At 43.1% G+C, this 22,948-nt stretch overlaps 1 protein-coding gene across 4 annotated transcripts in view; it reads right to left on the bottom strand.

Moving 5' to 3' along the window:
- Nucleotides 1-22,948, bottom strand: part of CLOCK (clock circadian regulator) — a 1,757,788-nt gene that overhangs the window by 305,169 nt on the left and 1,429,671 nt on the right. For all 4 annotated transcript variants that reach the window (XM_078678181.1, XM_078678183.1, XM_078678184.1 and 1 more), the window contains one exon: nucleotides 2,326-2,470. In XM_078678181.1, the coding sequence (XP_078534307.1) occupies nucleotides 2,326-2,470 (145 nt within the window). The remainder of the gene's footprint in view (nucleotides 1-2,325; nucleotides 2,471-22,948) is intronic.

Raw genomic sequence — 22,948 nt, 5'->3', positions numbered from 1 at the left:
TTCCCTACATATATACCTTAATGCGAGGTATGTTATATCCTGATTTTCACATACATAAAAATACCGTGGAAAATACCACCTCCAAATGTCCCTGAATGTAATCACATATTTTGGGCATGGTGGGACTAACATCGTTATCGTAGCCCCGTTCATCTTCACATCCCAATGCCAAATATATCGTGCAAGCTGAGCGACCATAATTCATATACTGTGGGAGTCACATGCACACTTTGTTTGATTGTAACTTTATTTAACACATGCATTTCAAACTTTTAAACCACCCGTGATCAAGGCGAGTTGTCGCCGAAACGTGTTGGGTTGTTCCATATTCTTTACCATCATGCTGGAATTGAAATGATTAAATATTTACCTTGAGTACACGCCGTTGTTTTGAAGCGGTTATTTAAAAGGACTGGACTTGGAGTGCATGCGCACAGCGTACCGGTGTGCTTGGTGGACGCTACATGTTACACAGGGCGACCTCTATCCCTGGTTTGCACCGCAGTCATGGATTCCCGGTGTTCATGGAGGAAGTGAACCTGATAGATATAGATATATATATATATATATATATATATATATATATATATCCCCCTTCTCCCCCCCCCCCCCCCCATTGGTGGTCACCAGTGGGTAGTTTGGCTAGGGTAACGTTTAAATGGAAAAAAGCAGTTCTGAACTTTGCTAAAAACTTTGGCACTATTTGATGAATCTTCATGAAACTTAAAAAACAAAAAAAAGTTAATCCACCTTAGCGCTTTCCTGGAAAGTTTCTGAGTGATCCGTAAAGTAACAGCGATACCGCAAAAAGGCTGAAACGAATTATACCAAAGTTGTCAGAAAGCTAGATTTTGGTTTGAAAAGCGAGTTTTTTTGTGATTTGGTGTAAATCCGTTAACCACTTTTTGAGAAATTAATATTTATAATGTATGTATGTATATATAGGGACACAGGTCCTCCGCGGGTTCGACAAATCAAAAGATAAGATTTGATTGGCTGCCATGACAACAACGATGTTGCAGCCTCCATTTTAGGGCTTAGGGACTCAGGGGACCCCCCCCGCCCCAAAGGACAGGACAAAAACAAATATGGATGGCAAGGTAGAAAAAAATAAATTATGGGGGTGTGAGTTATAGTTAGCTCACTAACTAGGACAGAATTTCTCTGGTTTAGTATGTGTGAAACCTGAGTCTAACTAGAACGTCCCTGTAACCATTGGTTTTTTTCAGTGAATTTCTAAGGTTTTTTAAATGCTAATTCCTAACTATAACGCTCCTGTAATATTTGTTTTTTTCAGGGAATTTCTATTTTTTTTGTCTAGTAGTCGCGCTTGCAGAGTGGTGGAGAAAGGGGCCAGGGCCTCCGACCAGCTTTCTGGAATCCCGCTATGTAGGACTTACAGGAGGGCTTCTTAGTCCTGCATATTCGTCAAACTGAGCCAAAGTTGAAATCGAAAAACACTCTTCCTATGTAAACTCCGACCTAACTATAAGTACGAAGTGGTGACCACCATTGTGTAAAATAAATATATACATATATGAATATCCTTTGGAAGGTATCCCACCAGTTGGTTTTTATCAGTTGCCCCATCAAAATTTAGTTTTAGAAAGACCACTGTAATCCAGATACTATGACAACTAGTGCATCCTTCTCTCTAGCAGAGGGCCTTATGCAACTACAACGGAAGGACATAACTTCTGAAGGAAGAGAACGGTTATCTTACATCTGCTTTAATTGCCACGTAAAGGAACGTCTACCTAGAGTAAGAAAGAGCTAGAATAAGCAGATTGATTCAATAATCCAGAGAGATGGTGAAAGCATGGGCATCATTCCTTCAACTTACCCAATACAATGCATCAGCAAATAAAAAAGGCGTCTTCTGCAAAGAAGCTGTAACATTGAACATCTCTCAAAATGTTACATATTCGAAGTTCTTTTCAGTGAAAGCTGCCACAGTCAACAAACAGATATGTAAAATGAGTTTTTCACACCTTCAAGTATGGTCCCAAGAAGTGGTAGGCAGTGCTGGAGGTTGCCTGGCTGATCTAGATCAATTGAAAATGTTAAACTTGGGTAACTAGAAGGAAATTCAATTAATTCACCTAAAAGAGTTTGGGAATTCTTGCCAAGAAACTTTATTTATAGTTTACGATGATGCATTCTAAATACCGCTGGTCATTGTAAATGTGTTATTAATTATAAATCAGAAAGCATCACTCTTCTCTTAAATAAGGAATTTCAGTAAGCCTCAGAGTGATTTAAAAGAACATAAAATAAGTAATTAGTGCACGAAAAGTCGAAAACTAGTAAAAGAAAGATACTCACAGGAAGGGTCAGATACTGCTGTATGAGATGATGATTTCCTAGAACTCCTTGAAGAAACTGAAGGTGTTCTGCTATGATCAAATCGCTCCAAAGCTTCTTTCAGGCTAAGCGTGTTGATGTGATTTTCAGACCCACTGTTATGGCTCTAAATGAAGCAAAGGAAAGGTAAGGCTGGTTGAACAAAATTATTAACACTTGGTACCAGATAATAATTTCTGATCTAAAAATATAAGTCATTTATCAAAACTAAACACCAATGAACAAGTTATTTATCTTTGGTAACGATGTATCTATAAAAGACATACACTAGTTATAGATTCTTTACCTTAGAATTACCCCCAGGCGTCAGACTGGGTCCGGAGAATCTTTCTGTAGCAGTACCCCTGTGTCGGTAGTTGGCGTCGGTCGACTCCGTGTCCGTGGTCGGCGTTGTGGTTGCCGGGATGACGTCACGGTGTCTACTTAGACGTTGTCCCTGCGCCCTGACGTCAGTTCTGACACAACTTTCCATGCCAGAAGCGTAAAGCGATGCAAGACACTGACCACTGGTGCACAAAATAAGGACCCTGGAAGGGAAACCTATCCCTAGAAGGCAGTTCGCAGAACGGGGGAGAAAGGGTGAGGCGGTAAGGAATATATAACTAATGTATGTCTCTTACAGACACATTGTAACCAAAGGTAAGTAACCTGCTCATCTGAAAGAGACCATTAGGTATAGATTTCTTACCTTAGAATAGATACCCCAGCAATGTCTACCCCAGAGGTGGGTATGTGAACTAATTTCACACCAGAAAGTCCTGGAGTACCGAACGGCCAAAAAAGCGGTCTCTACGGGCTTGGCTATGCAGGCAGTAATGTTTTGTGAACGTGTGCAGGGATGCCCACGTGGCTGCCTGGCAGATGTCAATCAATGGAACTCCACGTCCCAAAGCAGTAGAGGCTGGCGTCGCCCTGATAGAGTGGGCGAGCAGTCCTACTGGAGATTCTTTTTTCGCCAAAGATTAACAGATCTTGATGCATAGGACAACCCATTGACAGATGGTAGGTTTGTGCACGGCCCGACCTTTCTTGGCGCCCACAAAACCCACACAGAGTTAATCGTCCACCCGGAAATCTTTAGTGTGGTCAAGGTATAAGTATAGTGCACGTTTAGGGTCCACGGTATAGTCTCTCATCCTCTTTGGAAGGGTGCAGAGGTGGGAAGAAGGTGGGCAATATGATGGTCTGACCAATGTGGAAAGAGGTAACCACTTAGGGCAGAACAGAGGGCTTAGTGCGAAAGACCACTTTGTCTGGATGAACTGCAGAAAAAATAGGCTTGGAGGAAAGAGCCTGAAGCTCACTCACTCTGCAAGCAGATGTGATGGCAAGCAGGAAAGCAGTTTTCAAGGTAAGAAGACAGAGAGGACAATTATGTAGTGGCTCGAAGGTAGCACACATAAGGAAAGTAAGAACAAGATTTAAGTCCCACTAGGGCATTACGAAAGGAGAGGGAGGAAAGAGAGGAGTAAAGCCCTTTAGAAATCTATTTACAGTCGGAGACTTGAAAAGAGAAGGCTGATCAGGAAGGCGCAGAAAGGCAGAGATGACCGAAAGGTAGCCTTTAATGGTGCCCAGAGCAGAGCCCTGCTGGGGCAAAGATAGAATGAAGAGGAGAATCACTGAAAGAGGGGCAGAAAGGGGATCCACAGCCTTTGCTGTGTACCATGGCACAAATTTGTTCCATCTACAGGTGTTTACCGTTTCAGTGGAGGGATGCCTGGCTGCCAAGATGACGTTACAGACACTGGGAGGAAGGTCAAAAGCAGTCAACTGTCGCCGCTCAATCTCCATGCAAAGAGGTGAAGGCTGGACAGGTTCAGGTGGAGAACCGTCCCCTGCTGCTGCGACAGAAGATCCTCCCGAAGAGGCAGTCTGATTGGAGGATCAATGGCCATGCTCAAGAGCTCGGGGTACCAGACTCTTTGTTTAAAGTCTGGAGCCACAAAAATGACTAGGGCCTGGTCGCGCTTTATCTTCTTCAGCACTCTGGGCAGTGGTACAGGCAGAAAGGCATACAGGAGGCCCCAATTCCACTTGCGACGAAAAGCCGCGCAGAGCGAGTGCCGCCTTGGAAACTCCAACACGCAGAGCTGCTGACACTGGGTTTTCTCTTTGGTGGCGAACAGATCTAACCAAGGCTCTCCCAACTGCCGAAAGAGACCTTGCACCACCTCGGAGTGAAGACGCCATTCATGAACAATCATGCACCGGCGGCTGAGTTCGTCTGCCTTGGCAATCACCGAACCTGCTATGTGTTGAACCACCAGGGATACGCCCTGATGTTCCAGCCATGTCCAAAGGCGTAGAGCCTCTTGACATATGGTCCACAACCCCAACCTGCCCGGTTTGTTGCAGTACGACAAGAGGGTTGTGTTGTCTGCAAACACCTGCACTACTCTTCCTTTGATGGAAGGAAAGAATGCCTTCACTGCAAGAAGGATCGCCCGGAGCTCCAAAAGGTTGATGTGGAGACCTGACTCTGCAGCAGGCCATAGCCTCCTGACCTCAGACTCTCCCAAGGGGCCACCCCATCCCAGGAGTGACACATCCGTCACTACTGTGAACTCTGGTTGGGGAAAGGAGAGGGATCTGCAGCTGACCTAATCCTGGTTTGTGAGCCACCACTGCAATTGATGTGCAGTCCCCTCCGAGATCTGGATGACATCTGAACAATTCCCCTGATGCTGTGCCCACTGGAACTTCAGGTCCTACGGCAGAGCCTGCATATCTCCTCTGGCATGATCCACCAGCAGGATGCAGGAGGCCATGAAGCCCAGCAGACGTAGGGTCATTCTCACCGAAATCTGGGATAGAGGCTGAAACATCAGTATCATAGCCCAAATATCCCAGACTTGCGGCTATGGAGGATAAGCCCGAAACTTCGCTGTAACAAGAACTGCTCCGATGGAAAGGAGTTTCTGAGTGTGATTGCGGCACGTTGATAGTGAAACCCATTGAATGCAGGAGGTCCGCCGTATTCTGGAGGTGGGAGACGACAGCTTGGGGCAAGCGCGCCTTCAACAGCCAGTCGTTGAGATAGGGGAAGACTGAACCCCTGATTTGCACTGATGAGCTGCGACCAACTCCATCACTTTCGTGAACACCCGAGGGGCACTGGTAGGGCCAAAAGAGATCACAGTAAACTGAAAATTCTCAAGGCCTACCATGATCGATGGTAACGCCTGTGGGCTGGCAGGACAGGGATGTGGAAATAGGCGTCCTGCAAGTCCATCGCGACCATCCAGTCTCCGGGATCGATGGCAGAAAAGACCTGAGCCAACGTGAGCATTTTGAACTTCTCCTTCCGGAGGAAGCGGTTAAGGGCCCTGAGGTCTAAGATAGGACGCAGGCATTTGTCCTTCTTGGGTACCAGAAAGTAGTGGGAGTAACAACCACAACCTATTTCTGGCACAGGGCCCCTTTCGATAGTAGCTACAAAAGGGGCAAAAGGCGGACTGTGTGGGCCGAGAGCTTGCCGTGAGCCCCACGGATCTCGCTGTAGCCCTAGAATCCTTAAAGTGCTCGAGCGCTGATTCCGCCTTGTAACCGAACAGGCGATGGCCATCAAAGGGCATGTCCCAAAGGGTGGATTGGACATCCCAACAGAAACCAGATGTCCTCAACCAGGGGTAGCGCCTCAAGGCTATAGACGTGGAAACCGCTTTGGCCAGAAAGCTGGGGGTATCCAGCCCACACCGAATGGTGAACTTAGCTGCGTCTCGACCCTCTGCCATAGCGCGGGTGAGAACGGCCTGGGCCTCCTCCGGGCACTGTGGCAGCACTTGTGCAACAGTATCCCACATTGTATGGGTATAATGGCCCAAGAGGCATGAGGTGTTCACCAACCAAATTGCTAAGCTGGCGGAAGAAAACATCTTCTGCCCAAGCTGATCCAGTTCCTGGATTCCCTATTTTGGGAGAGCAGTAGGGAATGCGCCGTTAGAAGACGAAGCTTGGACCACGAAGCTCTCGGTGGTAGGGTGTTGGGAGAGGAAAAGTGGGTCGTCCGGGGCCGGGCGATGGCGTCGGGCAATCATCCTGCCCACAGGAGCTCCTATGCGCTTGGACCAAGTGAACAGAAGGACGTCAGGGAGGGATTTAAGAAGCAGCAGGGGATCCAAAGAGGCTGCTGCCGGTTGAAGTACCTCTGTCAGGAGGTTAGTCCTGACTGCCACTGAAGGAAGCTCCAAGCCCAAGGCCTCAACCACCATACGCAACACCACTGCATACAAAGCACCGTCCTCCGTAGCCACAGTAGGGGGGGAGAGCATTCCAAGGTCTGGGAAGGTATCCAAACCACTGGCATCACCCAGTTCCTCTCGCCTGTCCGGTTCTTCAAGCTGGTTAGCTAAAGGGTCTACAGACCCCTCTCAGTCCTCTTTACTCTCTTCTGGCGGCCACTCAGAGCGATAGGGAATGCTAGGGATGAACAGCGCTATGAAAGTACCCTCCAGCGCTGGTACCGACTTCAAGCTATGTCAGCCCGGCACAGAGTTCAAGTCACGGGTGAGGCTGTGGTCGACACTGGTTGGGGGTACAACCGCCGGGTGGAGCACAACTGACGTTGTGGGCGTTGTCACTAGATTCGGTGCCTGGCAAGGTACCATGAGGTCGACCTGCGTCGATCCGGATCCAGGCCTCGATCCTCGGGGGCACTTGTTGCACCAGAATCGAAGGAACACCGCCCCAGCCGAGTCCACGGGGCCCGAAGGCGAGCCAGCGGAGTCGGGCTGCCCAAAAATGCCATGAATCGCTTCGTAAAATGCTCAAAGCTGGGCAGGGGATGCTTCGGGAAAGGGAGGGAAGCCTGAAGCTGTCAAAAAAGCAGGCTCCGAAGACAAAGCCGGGGAGCGGCGACGCTTCGGGTCTGGCGTCGCGACAGCCGACTGACAGGGTGAAGGTAAAGAGTGATAATGCTTCTTCGCCTTCTTCTTGTGCTTCGTCTTACCCGAGGAGTGCGAAGACTTTGATGACGAGTGGTGGGGGCTCTGCGACCGGTTCTGAGACCATCCTCTCGACTGGGACCTCGAACAATGCGGAGCAGACTGCCGGGCCTCCAAGAGCTTTTGGGACTGCTTCCGCAAAAACTCCGGATTCATGGCACCTAAGTCAGAGCACGACTTTGGGTCGTGGTCGCGCTCTAGGCACCAAAGGCACACGAGGTGGGGATCCGTGAGGGACATCAATTTGTGACAGGAGTCACAAGGCTTGAAGCAGGTCCGACGATGGGACATCCCTCGGGCTATCAGGAGCCGAAGACTCAAAAAGACGTCAACAAAAGTCGAAAAAAGTTTAGTCAAAAAACGACTAAGGGGAAAGCTGGCGTGGAAAAAGAAAGAACTGACGGCAGCGTACACCACAACGTTATCCCGGCAACGACGACGGGCACAGAGTTGACACCACCTACCTGACACACAGGGGTACTGCTACAGAAAAATTCTACGGATTCAGTCTGATGCCTGGGGGTAATTCTAAGGTAAGGAGTCTATAATTAATGGTCTCTTTCAGATATTTCCATTTTGATACTAAAGTGTTCTTTAAACAAACTCCGTTTATTTACTAAGCAAACAACAGACCTACCCTGATTCCTTATTGGTAATCTTCATTACTCGGAGTCCTAGTCTTCTTCATTCCAGTCTATATCAATTGATGTTTGCCTCATCAAATAGGATTTACCTATCCGAAGCTGGTAAAGACTGCCTGTTGGATAAGGCAAACCTCAACTTTAAAGGTTTGGGAGGAGAAAGATGGACAAGAAGGTAATGTTCTAGATGAAGGAAAGTAAAACTATAGTGAAATGTGATAATGACCACACTGACCTTATGTCGATTGTTATCAAGAATTTTATAGGTTTATCGCATTTAAATTCTTTATTGAACTTGTCATCCAAAATACTTTATAAATAAAGTTGAGCATTTGCATTCGGAACTCAGTAACACTATTTAGCTTCACACAGATTTCCAAATACAATTTAATTAGGGGCTGTACCAAATAATTTGAATATATGCAAAGCAAAAATTGAAATCTGGCAAAGTAGAATATGAGATGGTAGAATGATAGTCTGAATCACTTGAAAAAGAAGAGTGGAGTAACAACTAAAGGACTCAAAAGTCAATGCAAAAAATTGACATTGAATGGAAGAGGGAATGTAAGGCTAGCACAAATTTGCGAATGGTATTCGTGCCATATTTAATATACAATGTGAATTTTGGGCACAATGTTATAGCAATAGGGTGCGAACCGTAAAAACTGTCCCAATTACCCTTAACACCATATTGCATAAGAAGTGCATCATCAATATTTACTGAGAATAAGGATAATAATTCCCTTTCGTAACATATACAGAAACAGTTATGGCCTACCAAAAGGTGCTGCTGCTGCCATAAAAGGCAAAGTAGCTGGAGTTGCTAGTCTAGAATTGGGAGCCACGGGTACATAGGCCAGCAAAACAAGGCACAGGAGCTCAATATGGATTGTATCACTCAACACGCTCTTCTTAGCAGCATTCTCCATACCTGTGAAGGAGCAGGATTTCGCAAAAAGAAAGCTGCTCTAATTGAGTACCCCTGTAACGTACTAACTGGAAGTAACTAGTATATACTAACGTGCAACCTCAAATCACACATGGGAGATTTGCTTGCAATATGCCTTAATTAATTCTAACAATACGTAAATAACCGGAAATGTAATGATATTTTCTATTGAATGTGTTATGGTGAACTTAGCTGCGTCTCGACCCTCTGCCATAGCGCGGGTGAGAACGGCCTGGGCCTCCTCCGGGCACTGTGGCAGCACTTGTGCAACAGTATCCCACATTGTATGGGTATAATGGCCCAAGAGGCATGAGGTGTTCACCAACCAAATTGCTAAGCTGGCGGAAGAAAACATCTTCTGCCCAAGCTGATCCAGTTCCTGGATTCCCTATTTTGGGAGAGCAGTAGGGAATGCGCCGTTAGAAGACGAAGCTTGGACCACGAAGCTCTCGGTGGTAGGGTGTTGGGAGAGGAAAAGTGGGTCGTCCGGGGCCGGGCGATGGCGTCGGGCAATCATCCTGCCCACAGGAGCTCCTATGCGCTTGGACCAAGTGAACAGAAGGACGTCAGGGAGGGATTTAAGAAGCAGCAGGGGATCCAAAGAGGCTGCTGCCGGTTGAAGTACCTCTGTCAGGAGGTTAGTCCTGACTGCCACTGAAGGAAGCTCCAAGCCCAAGGCCTCAACCACCATACGCAACACCACTGCATACAAAGCACCGTCCTCCGTAGCCACAGTAGGGGGGGAGAGCATTCCAAGGTCTGGGAAGGTATCCAAACCACTGGCATCACCCAGTTCCTCTCGCCTGTCCGGTTCTTCAAGCTGGTTAGCTAAAGGGTCTACAGACCCCTCTCAGTCCTCTTTACTCTCTTCTGGCGGCCACTCAGAGCGATAGGGAATGCTAGGGATGAACAGCGCTATGAAAGTACCCTCCAGCGCTGGTACCGACTTCAAGCTATGTCAGCCCGGCACAGAGTTCAAGTCACGGGTGAGGCTGTGGTCGACACTGGTTGGGGGTACAACCGCCGGGTGGAGCACAACTGACGTTGTGGGCGTTGTCACTAGATTCGGTGCCTGGCAAGGTACCATGAGGTCGACCTGCGTCGATCCGGATCCAGGCCTGGATCCTCGGGGGCACTTGTTGCACCAGAATCGAAGGAACACCGCCCCAGCCGAGTCCACGGGGCCCGAAGGCGAGCCAGCGGAGTCGGGCTGCCCAAAAATGCCATGAATCGCTTCGTAAAATGCTCAAAGCTGGGCAGGGGATGCTTCGGGAAAGGGAGGGAAGCCTGAAGCTGTCAAAAAAGCAGGCTCCGAAGACAAAGCCGGGGAGCGGCGACGCTTCGGGTCTGGCGTCGCGACAGCCGACTGACAGGGTGAAGGTAAAGAGTGATAATGCTTCTTCGCCTTCTTCTTGTGCTTCGTCTTACCCGAGGAGTGCGAAGACTTTGATGACGAGTGGTGGGGGCTCTGCGACCGGTTCTGAGACCATCCTCTCGACTGGGACCTCCAAGAGCTTTTGGGACTGCTTCCGCAAAAACTCCGGATTCATGGCACCTAAGTCAGAGCACGACTTTGGGTCGTGGTCGCGCTCTAGGCACCAAAGGCACACGAGGTGGGGATCCGTGAGGGACATCAATTTGTGACAGGAGTCAAAAGGCTTGAAGCAGGTCCGACGATGGGACATCCCTCGGGCTATCAGGAGCCGAAGACTCAAAAAGACGTCAACAAAAGTCGAAAAAAGTTTAGTCAAAAAACGACTAAGGGGAAAGCTGGCGTGGAAAAAGAAAGAACTGACGGCAGCGTACACCACAACGTTATCCCGGCAACGACGACGGGCACAGAGTTGACACCACCTACCTGACACACAGGGGTACTGCTACAGAAAAATTCTACGGATTCAGTCTGATGCCTGGGGGTAATTCTAAGGTAAGGAGTCTATAATTAATGGTCTCTTTCAGATATTTCCATTTTGATACTAAAGTGTTCTTTAAACAAACTCCGTTTATTTACTAAGCAAACAACAGACCTACCCTGATTCCTTATTGGTAATCTTCATTACTCGGAGTCCTAGTCTTCTTCATTCCAGTCTATATCAATTGATGTTTGCCTCATCAAATAGGATTTACCTATCCGAAGCTGGTAAAGACTGCCTGTTGGATAAGGCAAACCTCAACTTTAAAGGTTTGGGAGGAGAAAGATGGACAAGAAGGTAATGTTCTAGATGAAGGAAAGTAAAACTATAGTGAAATGTGATAATGACCACACTGACCTTATGTCGATTGTTATCAAGAATTTTATAGGTTTATCGCATTTAAATTCTTTATTGAACTTGTCATCCAAAATACTTTATAAATAAAGTTGAGCATTTGCATTCGGAACTCAGTAACACTATTTAGCTTCACACAGATTTCCAAATACAATTTAATTAGGGGCTGTACCAAATAATTTGAATATATGCAAAGCAAAAATTGAAATCTGGCAAAGTAGAATATGAGATGGTAGAATGATAGTCTGAATCACTTGAAAAAGAAGAGTGGAGTAACAACTAAAGGACTCAAAAGTCAATGCAAAAAATTGACATTGAATGGAAGAGGGAATGTAAGGCTAGCACAAATTTGCGAATGGTATTCGTGCCATATTTAATATACAATGTGAATTTTGGGCACAATGTTATAGCAATAGGGTGCGAACCGTAAAAACTGTCCCAATTACCCTTAACACCATATTGCATAAGAAGTGCATCATCAATATTTACTGAGAATAAGGATAATAATTCCCTTTCGTAACATATACAGAAACAGTTATGACCTACCAAAAGGTGCTGCTGCTGCCATAAAAGGCAAAGTAGCTGGAGTTGCTAGTCTAGAATTGGGAGCCACGGGTACATAGGCCAGCAAAACAAGGCACAGGAGCTCAATATGGATTGTATCACTCAACACGCTCTTCTTAGCAGCATTCTCCATACCTGTGAAGGAGCAGGATTTCGCAAAAAGAAAGCTGCTCTAATTGAGTACCCCTGTAACGTACTAACTGGAAGTAACTAGTATATACTAACGTGCAACCTCAAATCACACATGGGAGATTTGCTTGCAATATGCCTTAATTAATCCTAACAATACGTAAATAACCGGAAATGTAATGATATTGTCTATTGAATGTGTTATGAAGGTTTTGCATGGCAAGGCAGCATGTATATGTAGTAAAAGTGTTGCTCTATCATAATATTTAATGCAGCTTTTCTGCTTATGCTATGCTAGGTTAACCATTACTATGGAGGAGAAATAAGGTAGGTGGTTAACAGAAAAATTACACTATCACATAATTATTAAATGTCTGTTTTTGTTCTTTCAGTAAATAGATGAGTTTCCATCTTGTGTTAAATTGACCTAACTGTAGTGGGTAGCGTGCACAAAGCACGTGATCAAGTGACTGGACTTCTGAACAAGCTGAAAGAGCGTGGCTCGGTGAAGGACAATATGCTTGACATGTGGCCAACTCCAGTGTCCTCATGAGAAAATTCTGTAGTTATTGAATGTATTAATATTTGTTCCTTGATTGTTACACATGTACTCATGAGAGAGAAGGGATGTAAATTGAATATGTGGGAACGGAAGTTTAACAATGGGGCAGTCAAAGAATCGTGATCTGACAGTAGGGTGACCATCCGCCCCTACTTTTCAGCCAATCCCGTAGCTGGGGCAGGCGATTTTAGCAACTTTAGTGGGATGGACATGTGTAGTAAAGGTATAAAGAATAGGTGATTTAGGGGTGTGGGCTGCTGGTGCGAGTTTCGGAAGAAACAGGAGGAAAGAGAAAGGGTGCGCCGCTGATCGTCGGATGGCAGAGAGGCCTAACTGTTCCTGTCCTATCCCTGTCCTGATACTTGAGTCTTTGATCCCTGACTCTGTCCAGGGGTCACCTACTGCTACCTAGGTCTGGGTGGTGGTTTTCTACATTCATATTATTTGGGTTGGTATTTCTGATAACTCGAATTTCTTTGCACTTTTTGTCTCTTCATCTATTCCTCCAAATTGATGAATTTTGATTGATGTATATGTCTGATGTCTCTATCTACCCACTCTATGCAACGTATATTTATCTTTTTAGATTGTTCATTTGCTGGATGTTTGATTAGATTGTACTCTCTCTCATGAGGATTCACAGATTAACGCATTTGAGTTAGATAACATTAATAATTTGCAAACGAAGTGTCTGTGGTTATTTTAATCAGTTTATGACTATTACTTCGTATAGAATTGCCATTGCCTTGAATTCTTCAACTAATTGGTCCATTGACCAAGTAGATGAGAAATTGAATAACATGTTTATTGTGTAAACTGTGGCCTGTCTAAATATTGATGAACAGAGTAAAGATTTTTTAAAGGAATCCACAAACTTGACACTAACGCAACAGGGATTTGAATTTGAATTTTGAATTTAAAAGTATTTATTGAGCGCTCGTTTACCTAGCGGTTTCATGGCGCTGGGTAAACGGTGCATGTGTATGGGCCAAAGTACGTGATGTTATTGAATGTTCATCCCTGTTCAAAATACTGGATTTGCGCTGGATCAGTTTCTTGGTAGCAGAGTTATGGTTTAATTATTGATTAATTAGGTAATGGTAATTGAGTATTCATTATATATTTAACCTGAAGAGTTAGGGTCCCGTTTATATGTTGTTCAGAAGTACAGGTACAAGAGTTGGCTAAGGAATCCCGGGAAGGAATTAGCCTGACGTAGGCAGAAGAATAGTGTGGTAAAGAAATCACACCGCAGAAGTACTTTGTCTGTTGTGATAATACTGAAAAGCTAGGGAGAGATGTCGATATATTTAGGGTAATTTTCCTGTGAAAGAGAAAAGTCTGTAATAGTGAAGGTTACCTTTTGAAACTCTGGCAGGATCTCTGAGAGGAGTAACCGGACACCCTTTTTGTACGTCAAAAGGTCCTCTTGTGAAACCTCGGTTTTATCCCTAGAGGAGTAATAGGTCACTTTAGAGCTTGCTAGAAAAGTGAAATAACGCTGGTCATTATTATTGCTTGCAGTGTTAGAAAATCTCTTTGAAGGGTGAAGCTATCTCTTTATTTAGTGGAGCAGACAAAGTAGCATCGTCTTTATATGTTGTTACTAACCAATTTTGATTAAGAGAAATTCAGAAAAATATTGCTGTAAGATTTTGTAAAGGAGGGGTCAGTAGCAGGAGTGATGCTGACGTCACGAAAGTGCTGCATTGGTATTGGAGGATACAGTGGGTGTGTGTCGAAGAGCAGATTGTAAAGGGATGGTCAGTTGCAGGAGTAAACTGACGTCACAAAGAACCGTGCTGGCACTGGTCAGATCTCTGGGACAAACAGAGTGGTGATTGGTTGACTAGTGTGAGACGCGCTAATATTGGACAAGACTGAAATTACGTAGTTTATTGTAATTGGTTGGTTGGTGTGAGACGCGCTGCGATAGGATAGAAGTTAACAAACAGGAAAAAGACGGAAAGGTCTCGTTAGATATAATATACTAATCGAAAAGCCTGAAAATTGGATTGATAAAAATAATAAAGAATTTCTTTAAAAAGGACAAACCGATTGTGACAAGAGAGGGAATTCCTATTCTGCCCCCGAAGACGCCCGCATCTTATATGATGATGGTGCGAGGGTACCATACGTGTGTTTGGTTGGAAAACTGGAGAAAATATACAAAGAATGACGGAATGTTAGCTTTCCCTGAGTTTGGTACGTTTAATGTAAGGATTTTATAAAATTTGAGAGGTAAGATGAACTCTTTGGAGCCAAATCCTACACTTGCACAGTATGAAGCATTGGTAGAGTGAGAAAAAGAAGCATTTGAGAGAGATAAGGATAGAGGTGGTAGAAAATATAGAAGATTTCTTTTTAATTACCCACTTGAGAAGCGAGAGGATCAAATGAAAAGGTGGAGTAGAGCTGTAGTAACCAAAGGTTTCTACCCAGTTTTGACAGTTGAGAGTCAAACAGGAGCTAAATGCAAGGAGAAAAAGAAAATATGGAAGCATACAGAGAGGGTTTGGATGAATCTGATGATGAATTATTAGAAGAAATGATGACAAAAAGGCCTCCACCATATGAATAAAGTTCAGGGGAGGTGACTCCAAACGCCCCGCAAACAGGAAATGTAACCCCATTAATCCCTCAAGTCACTGAATTAGCTAAGAGAATACAAGAAAATGAAGTAAGTCTGTTAAATAAGGCTAGATTGGAACAAGTACAGAAATTGAATCAATTGAACTTGAATGCAGAGGCTTTCACAGTACCCGTGACTATTGGTCCTGTAGTTCTGCTATTTGGGGAAATTCAAACTTACAGCAAATACCAACATTAGGAGTCCTAAGAAGTAGAGTAAGGAGTGATATAGTTACAATAACAAATAATGAGAGTCAAGATGGCCAAAATAACACCCTGTTAGATCTACTAGTTGGAAATGTAATGACCGAGTCCCCGAAGAGAAGTACCCAATTAGACCTGATCAAAATAGGTCAAATTCACATTCCAATAGCAGGGAGTTCGACGGGTCCCTCACTAGAAGAGCTCAATAATTGAATAAAAGAATTGAACATGCCAGAGGCACAGCCTAAGAGTGTGAATGTGAGTCAATTAAAGGTAGATCTAGAAGAAATTATTATTGGGACAATAAGTCCAGATAGATTGGGGACCTATACTGATGAAGAGCTGTTATTTTTGTGTAAAAGTATTTCATGGATAGCGAAAAATCTTCATGAAAGATTATAGGAAGTGGCTAGTGAATTTGGTGTAGATGTAGAAAAATCAAAGTTGTTACAGAAGTCGTACCGAATGGCTTTCACTGATAATGATTTGGAAAGTTTTAATTCGTCAGGAAGGAGACTGCAGATAAAAGAATTCATGAATATCTTGAAGAAATGGGGAACTATAGAAAGATGGAGGAGTAAATGGGTGAAAAAGAATGAAGAACCAACTGGAAAGGAAAATTCCATGTTTCCATTAAAAGAAACCGAGAAGGTAGAAAGAGCCTATCCCATGAGAGAAGTTCCAGGTGGAGGATATGCTCATGTTCCTTGGACTAGACAGGATATATTGTCATTTACCAATGATTTCCCCAGATTACAATAGAAACCTGTTGAGTGGTGTAAGCAAGTAGACAGATTTGTAAAAGTTTCAAAGGTATTGTTGAAAGATTTAGACGGCCTTTTGAGATAGTGGTTCCGTCTGATTTGTGGACAGAATGTAAGATTACTGTTGATTGGCCTAAAGATGAGTATCCTAGAGATGCTAAAAGAGGTGCTTCATCTGAAGAGGTGATGAAAAAAATATCATTAAAGCCATTACCTTTTTGAAAGGAAAAATCTCTCCAAAAGAAACAGATTGGGTTAAGATTGACAGAACAACCCAAGAGCCTAAAGACTCATTTCACACATATTATGAACGGTTGTTACAGGTGTTTAAGCAGTACAGTGTATTTGAGAATATCGGAGATAAGGATATGGGACATTTTGTGTATCTGTTTGTATATGGATTAAGACCAGAAATGAGTGCAATGATACAGCAGCATATGCTATGTTGGCAGAGTAAGTCAATTGACGAGATTCTGAGATATGCAAAATATTGTATCGATGATATTGATTCTTGGCTTAAAAAGTTTAAAGAGAAAATGATGTGGGCACAAGTGAAATAGGCAGAACAACAACAGGAAATTAGTAATGTTTCACATAGTCAGGGTCTTGTCGGACAGGCAAACAGTGGAAATCGAGGAAAGTTTAACATGAGTAAGGAAGAGGCTAAAAAGAAATATCCTTGTCATGCTTGTGGAAAGTTGGAACATTGGGAGAACGAGTGTAGATCTGGACAAAAGGGTAATGAAGTAAATCACAATTTAAATCCCCAGATACAGAATGAGGTGATTGGGAATCAACAGCAGTAGCAGCAGGTAGTTACTCCCCAGTTACAGGTGCCACAACCACCTATACCTCACAATGTGAATGCTCACATGCAGATGTACGATGCTATTTCTGGATTTCGAGGAGACGAGCAATTTGGTAAGAATCCATTAGTTTCACAGTATTTGGTGTGTTGTGGTGAGAGTGATTTGGATTTGTCTCAAGGACGGTGCCTGAGGGGGAAGGTGGTAGATCAGTCAGATCCATTTATTGATGGAAAGGTAGAAGGTAAAGACATCACCTTTTTGTTGGACACTGGTGCTACCCGTTCCACTGTGAGAGCAGCGAATATCCCAAACCAACCCCACTCGGGAGAAACTATCCAAGTTGTAGGTGTTGCAAACAAACACATTAGAACTCCTGTCACAGCCCCAATAGAAGTTCATATTGGACACTTTAAAGACATGCATCGGTTTGTGGTGTGTGATACCAGTCCTGTTAAACTCTTGGGCAGAGATTTGTTGTGCAAAATTACCTGCACTATTTATTGCACACCCGATGGTATTGCAATCATGACACCGGATGAGGATGTTGAATATGAAATATTGATGGCCCAACGAGAGTCAGAAGTAAGTGAATTATATTCACTATTGAAAGAGGAAGATTTGCCAGAAGAGTTAAAAAGTACAGTGAGATTAAATGTGTGGGATTTTACAGGAAGAGAGATTGGACTAATGAGAAATATGGTCCCAATTCAGGTATTAGTGAAGGATGGAGCAGTGTATCCCAATACCCCACAGTACAAGAGGAGTCCAGAAGCAATTGCTGGAGTCACGCCTGCGATTGATCAGATGATTGAACAAGGAATTTTAAAAGAAATATTGAGCAGCCCTTGTAATTCACCCATTATTGGTATTAAAAAGCCTAACACAAAATATAGAATAGTTCAGGAATTGAGAAAAGTGAATAAAAATGTTGACCAGTGGTACCAAACTCTGCTGTAATTCTGTACCAAATTCCATGTGATTCCGAATGGTATACAGATATTGATTTGTGCAAGGCATTCTTTTCCATCCCTTTGCATTCGGAAAACCAATATTTATTTACCTTCTGGTTCAGGAACCGTGTTTTGGCATGGTGCCGAGTCCCTCAAGGGTACACTGAGAGCCAATCAATCTTTAATCAGGTCTTGAAAAGATGTTTGGAAACTTTAAAGTTACCTGAACATTCTGTCTTGGTTCAGTATATTGATGACCTACTGGTGGCATCAAACATGTGAGAAGCATTGGAAACAGACACCATTGCTTTACTGAACCATTTAGCTGAAGGAGGACATAAGGTTTCACCATCAAAGTTGCAGTACTGTCGATAAGAGGTTCAATACTTAGGTCACAGGATTGAAAAGGACTTAGAATAGGGACACCAGAGAGAATCAGTATAATCAAGATAATGAATCCACCCTAAAATCAGAAGGAAGTGAGGATGTTTTGGGGAATGGTTGGATACTGTAGACAATGGATCTGTGGTTTCTCGTTGATTGCAAAACCTCTACAGAGGTTAACACGAAAAGATGTGAAGGATCCGATTGTGCTGGATGAAGAGACTTTGGACTAATTCTACCGATTGCGAAACAGTCTTTGTCAAGCGCCTGCTTTGGGAATGTCAGATTATTCTAAAGAATTTGCATTATACTATTGTGAAAGAGGTGGATGTGCACTTGCAGTCTTAACTCAGAAACACAGAATGGCAACACGCCCAGTGGCATATTTTTCTGCTACTCTGGATTCAGTGGCTGCAGCATTGCCAGACGGCTTAAAAGCAGTAGTCGCCACTTGTGTAAGTATGGAACAGAGCGAATCAATTGTGATGGGTTACCCAGTGAAGGTCTATGTACCTCACTTTGTTGAGATTCTTTTAACTGGCACTCGGACTCAACATATGACAAATAGTCGGCTGACTAAATATGAGAGAGTAATTCTAGGTGTTGAAAATGTGACAGTGGTAAGATGCACTACTGTGAACAATGCCACATTGTTACCAAATTCAAGATGTGAAGAGGTGAGATAAGAAGCAGAACATGATTGTCTAGAAGCGACATATCTTTGCACTAAGCCACGTCCTGATATTGCAGATGAACCATTGGAAAATCCAGATTTTGAATTGTTTGTGGATGGATCATGTTTGAGAAATGAAAAGGGTGAATTGTGTGGGAGTTATGCTGTCTGTACTCTATCTGGGGAACTACAAGCATTCTGTACAGGATGCAGAGCTGAGTGCTATGACCAGAGCCTGCAAATTGGCAAAAAGTCTAAAAGTGATGATTTACACTGACAGTCAGTACGGATTCTGTGTTGTACATGACTTTGGTTAGTTATGGCTGCAAGGAGGATTTATGACATCGGCAGGTTCCCCAATTCGCAATGGAAAAACTGTAAAGGAATTATTGGAAGTTTTGCAGTTACCAAAAAGAATTGCAGTTGTAAAATGTGCTGCACATCAATCTAGGAGATGATAATGAACAAAGAGAAACAGATACGTGGACCAATTAGCGCGTTACTGTACTCAAAATACACTGGCCATAAACAGATCAATTCAAAAAGGAAAATACCGAATGCCACCTTATGTTCACCACAACATTCAAGACTTGGGATGAGGAGACACACATGCAGGAAGAAGTCAATGACAAAGAAAAGGAAGATTGGAAAATAATAGGTTGTAGGAAGAATGAAGAAGAGGAGATATGGGTGTATTATGACGGAAGACCAGTATTACCAGAGTCTTTACTTTCTCACGTGGCAAGGATGTACCATGGACATGTACACATTGGAAGAGATGCCATGGTAAGTATGTTCAAGCAGTCTTAGTACTATTCAAAGTTCAGGGTTATCGCAGAAAGTTTGTGCCAAAAGCAAAACCGAGAAAGAAAAACAGTTGTCAGCTGGGGTGTAATTGGGAAAGCAGGAAGACCTTTGACTAGACTCCAGCTTCATTTCATCGAGCTACCTCCATGTAATGGACTAAAGTATGTCTTTGTTATTGTTTGTTTGTTTTATCGCTGGGTGGAAGCCTACCCAAAGAGAAGGAATGACGGTCTCACTGTGGCAAAATTGTTATTGAGAGAATTGATACCTAGATTTGGTTTTCCCGTCACTTTGGAATCGAGTAGAGGATTACATTTTAATAATGAAATAATTTGAATGATCTGTGCAGCTTTACAAATTGAACAGAAATTGCATTGTGCCTATCGACCAGAAGCATCTGGTATTGTGGAACAGATTAATAGCACCATTAAGTCTAGACTAGGGAAGGTGTGTGCATCCACAACACTAAAATTGCCTAACGCTTTACCCCTTGTGTTGATGAGTCTTAGAAGTATTCCTGACAAAAAGACTGGATTAAGTCCCCATGAGGTACTAATGGGAAGAGCAATAAGACAAGCATACATACCTACAAACAAACTGATAAATATTATTTAAGTATTTATATAGCGCACTACTACCCGAGGGCGTATGAATATGTCTGATGATCGTGTGTTGGATTATTGTAAAGGAATGGCTGACCTGGTAGGTTCTGTGTCTCGCCAGGTTGGAGGAGATGCCACACCGACACAGCGAAACCAAGCACATGATTTGAATCCTGGAGAGTGGGTCCTAGTGAAGAAGCATGTAAGGAAAACATGTCTAAAACCCTGCTGGAGCAGCCCTTACCAGATCATATTGGTGACAACCACAGCAGTAAAGTGTTTTGGTTTGCCAAATTGGATACATGCAAGCCATACCCTTCTAGTGCCAAGTCCAAATGAAAGACCTGAAGAGCAGCATCTGGTAAACAAAAATCTAGAACCAGTAGCTGAAGTGTGCGAAGCTGAAGAGTCTGGAATGACAGATTCTGACAAACATTTTGACAATGAACAGCCAAGCACAGGTCAAGTAGAGTGGGCACCATATACTGGGACAGGAAAGGCTGCTGTTGAGTTGAAAGAAGGTGAGGCTGCTATCGAACCAGGAGAAACTGGAACAGCTGACAAGACAGAAGAAGAAACAGCTGAAGTTCCAAGAATCATTCCATTAGAAAACCATCTGACAAAAGAATTAGAAGAGGGAGAATTAATTAGTGAGTCAGATTCAAGCACTGAACATGCAGAGACACAGAGACTGAAAGACAAGTAGGCCAAGAAAACCAAATAGAAAGAAGAGCAAATAAAAGAAACGGCAAACAGAACACAGAAGGTGACAAGGTAGTTTAGCAAAGGAGACCTAGAAAGGGAGACAGCTGGCCAAGTGGAGCAAGGAGCCTGATATAAAAAATAGTCCGGAGAAAACCAGAGCAAAGTAACAAAATTTCTAGTCAGACAGACCAGGCAAATGTAGGGAAAAAACAACTCGAAAATCGAAAAGGACAAGAATTCTCTGTAGAAAGTAAAAGGCTCCTGAATGGACTTATGTTATCCTGGAAGTGTTTGAACGTTTGGGCCTAAGAGAAGAACATGAAAGTAGTGATACCGAAAAGGAGGATGAAAACAAACTAAGACCACCTTAACAAGAATTGTAACGAAATTAAGGTAAATACATTTTGTCAAATGAAATCATATAAAGACTCAAAGTAGACCATAAAACGGAAAATTAAAAGAGATGGGTAAAGAAGAACGCCATTAGGTGTAGGATTACACAACATCAAATTTTTTCGATTCTTTTTTCATTAGATAATGGTTCATTTAGATTTCTTAGGCCTTAGGCAAAGAGAAATTATTAGCTTTTACATTTGTGTGTAACGTCAAAACGGCAGAAAATTAAGGGACGGGACAACCAAAATCTAGCCTAAAACGTAGATGTACTGAATTGTGTTTATGTAGTGTTTTACTACTAACATTAATGTGGATTCTATTATTGTCATATCAATTTTAGAAGTAAATAACACCGGAAATAACACTAATGATGTATCTATTGAAGGAATGAAAGATGTTTCTAAACAAACAATGAATACTAATGAAGAACAATTCGATGGAAGCATTCTCCATCATGACAAGTCAATTAGTGATTTCTCCTTATATGTGCTTACTAAATTGTTGTACGAATACACTAACACCATGAATGTGAGTGATTGTTATGTCTGCATGAAATTACCATCATCTGTCTCTGAAGGTATAACGTACCACCAATTTTCTTTAACATAAGCTATTTCATGTAGTGTTCTTAGTAGTCTATTTTACATGGAATGTAAACTGGAGTATCAATGTACAGATATAGACTTAGTATTTTCAGAAATACCAATTGTAAGAGAACCAAACAAAGTAGAAAGTGGTAGAAACGCTCGTTATATGGGTGAATTTTTCCATATTACTAAAACTCTAGATGTAGGGCACGTTTATAAAAATAGTTTGACTTGTGGATTGCATTTTGAAAAGAGACTATTTTTGGATATGGTAGAAAATAGAAGAGAGAGCTTCCAGAAGAAAGCTGTTAAACAAAAATCACAGGCACCACCTTAGGCATTTAGAGAGGGAAATTATGAGAAGGGTGAAGTGTATTCTGCGCTGTCCAAGGATTGGTCACAGAAAGGGAAATTATGTTTATTAAGATCAAAGACTAACTACAACAATTATTTTATTTGCACTAGTGAATGTGAGCACACTTTCCAAATTACTGGTGGTTGGGGATTAATAGGTGGAACTGATCCTGTCTTCCCAGGGATATACTATTTTTTTCTTATCCCCCACCATGACAATGCTTTCTTTATTAGTGGAGTGATAAGGACCAGATCCGAGAAAGACCCTTGAGCTTGAATCCATTGATGGTCGAGAAGTTCCTGAAGTGGTCTCATGTGAAGCCGGCAATTTGGGACTAACGGAATGCAGGATGAAAGCATTCCCAGCATGGACTTGAAGGTCCTCACTGAAACTGACTTTCTTTTTAGCTTGTGAGAACTCCGCTTTAAAATGAATGCGTTCTTCTGAAGGATATGCCTTTACTTCTTTTGTGTTCAACACTGCCCATAAAAACTGTAGAGTCTGGGACGGAATCAGAGAGGATTTTTCCACATTTATCTTTAGACTCAAGGGCACGAAGAGATTCCAGCAAGTTTTTAATGAATCCTGAGTGTCTTGAAAATGTCGGACCTTTTATCAGCCAGTCGTCCAGAAACAGATAGACTTGGTGACCTTGCGGT

Source organism: Lissotriton helveticus, chromosome 2_2 (assembly GCF_964261635.1).
Source record: "Lissotriton helveticus chromosome 2_2, aLisHel1.1, whole genome shotgun sequence".
Classification (NCBI taxonomy): domain Eukaryota; kingdom Metazoa; phylum Chordata; class Amphibia; order Caudata; family Salamandridae; genus Lissotriton; species Lissotriton helveticus.
Note: the sequence above shows the minus strand (reverse complement) of the source record. Positions and strands in the feature narration are given on the sequence as shown.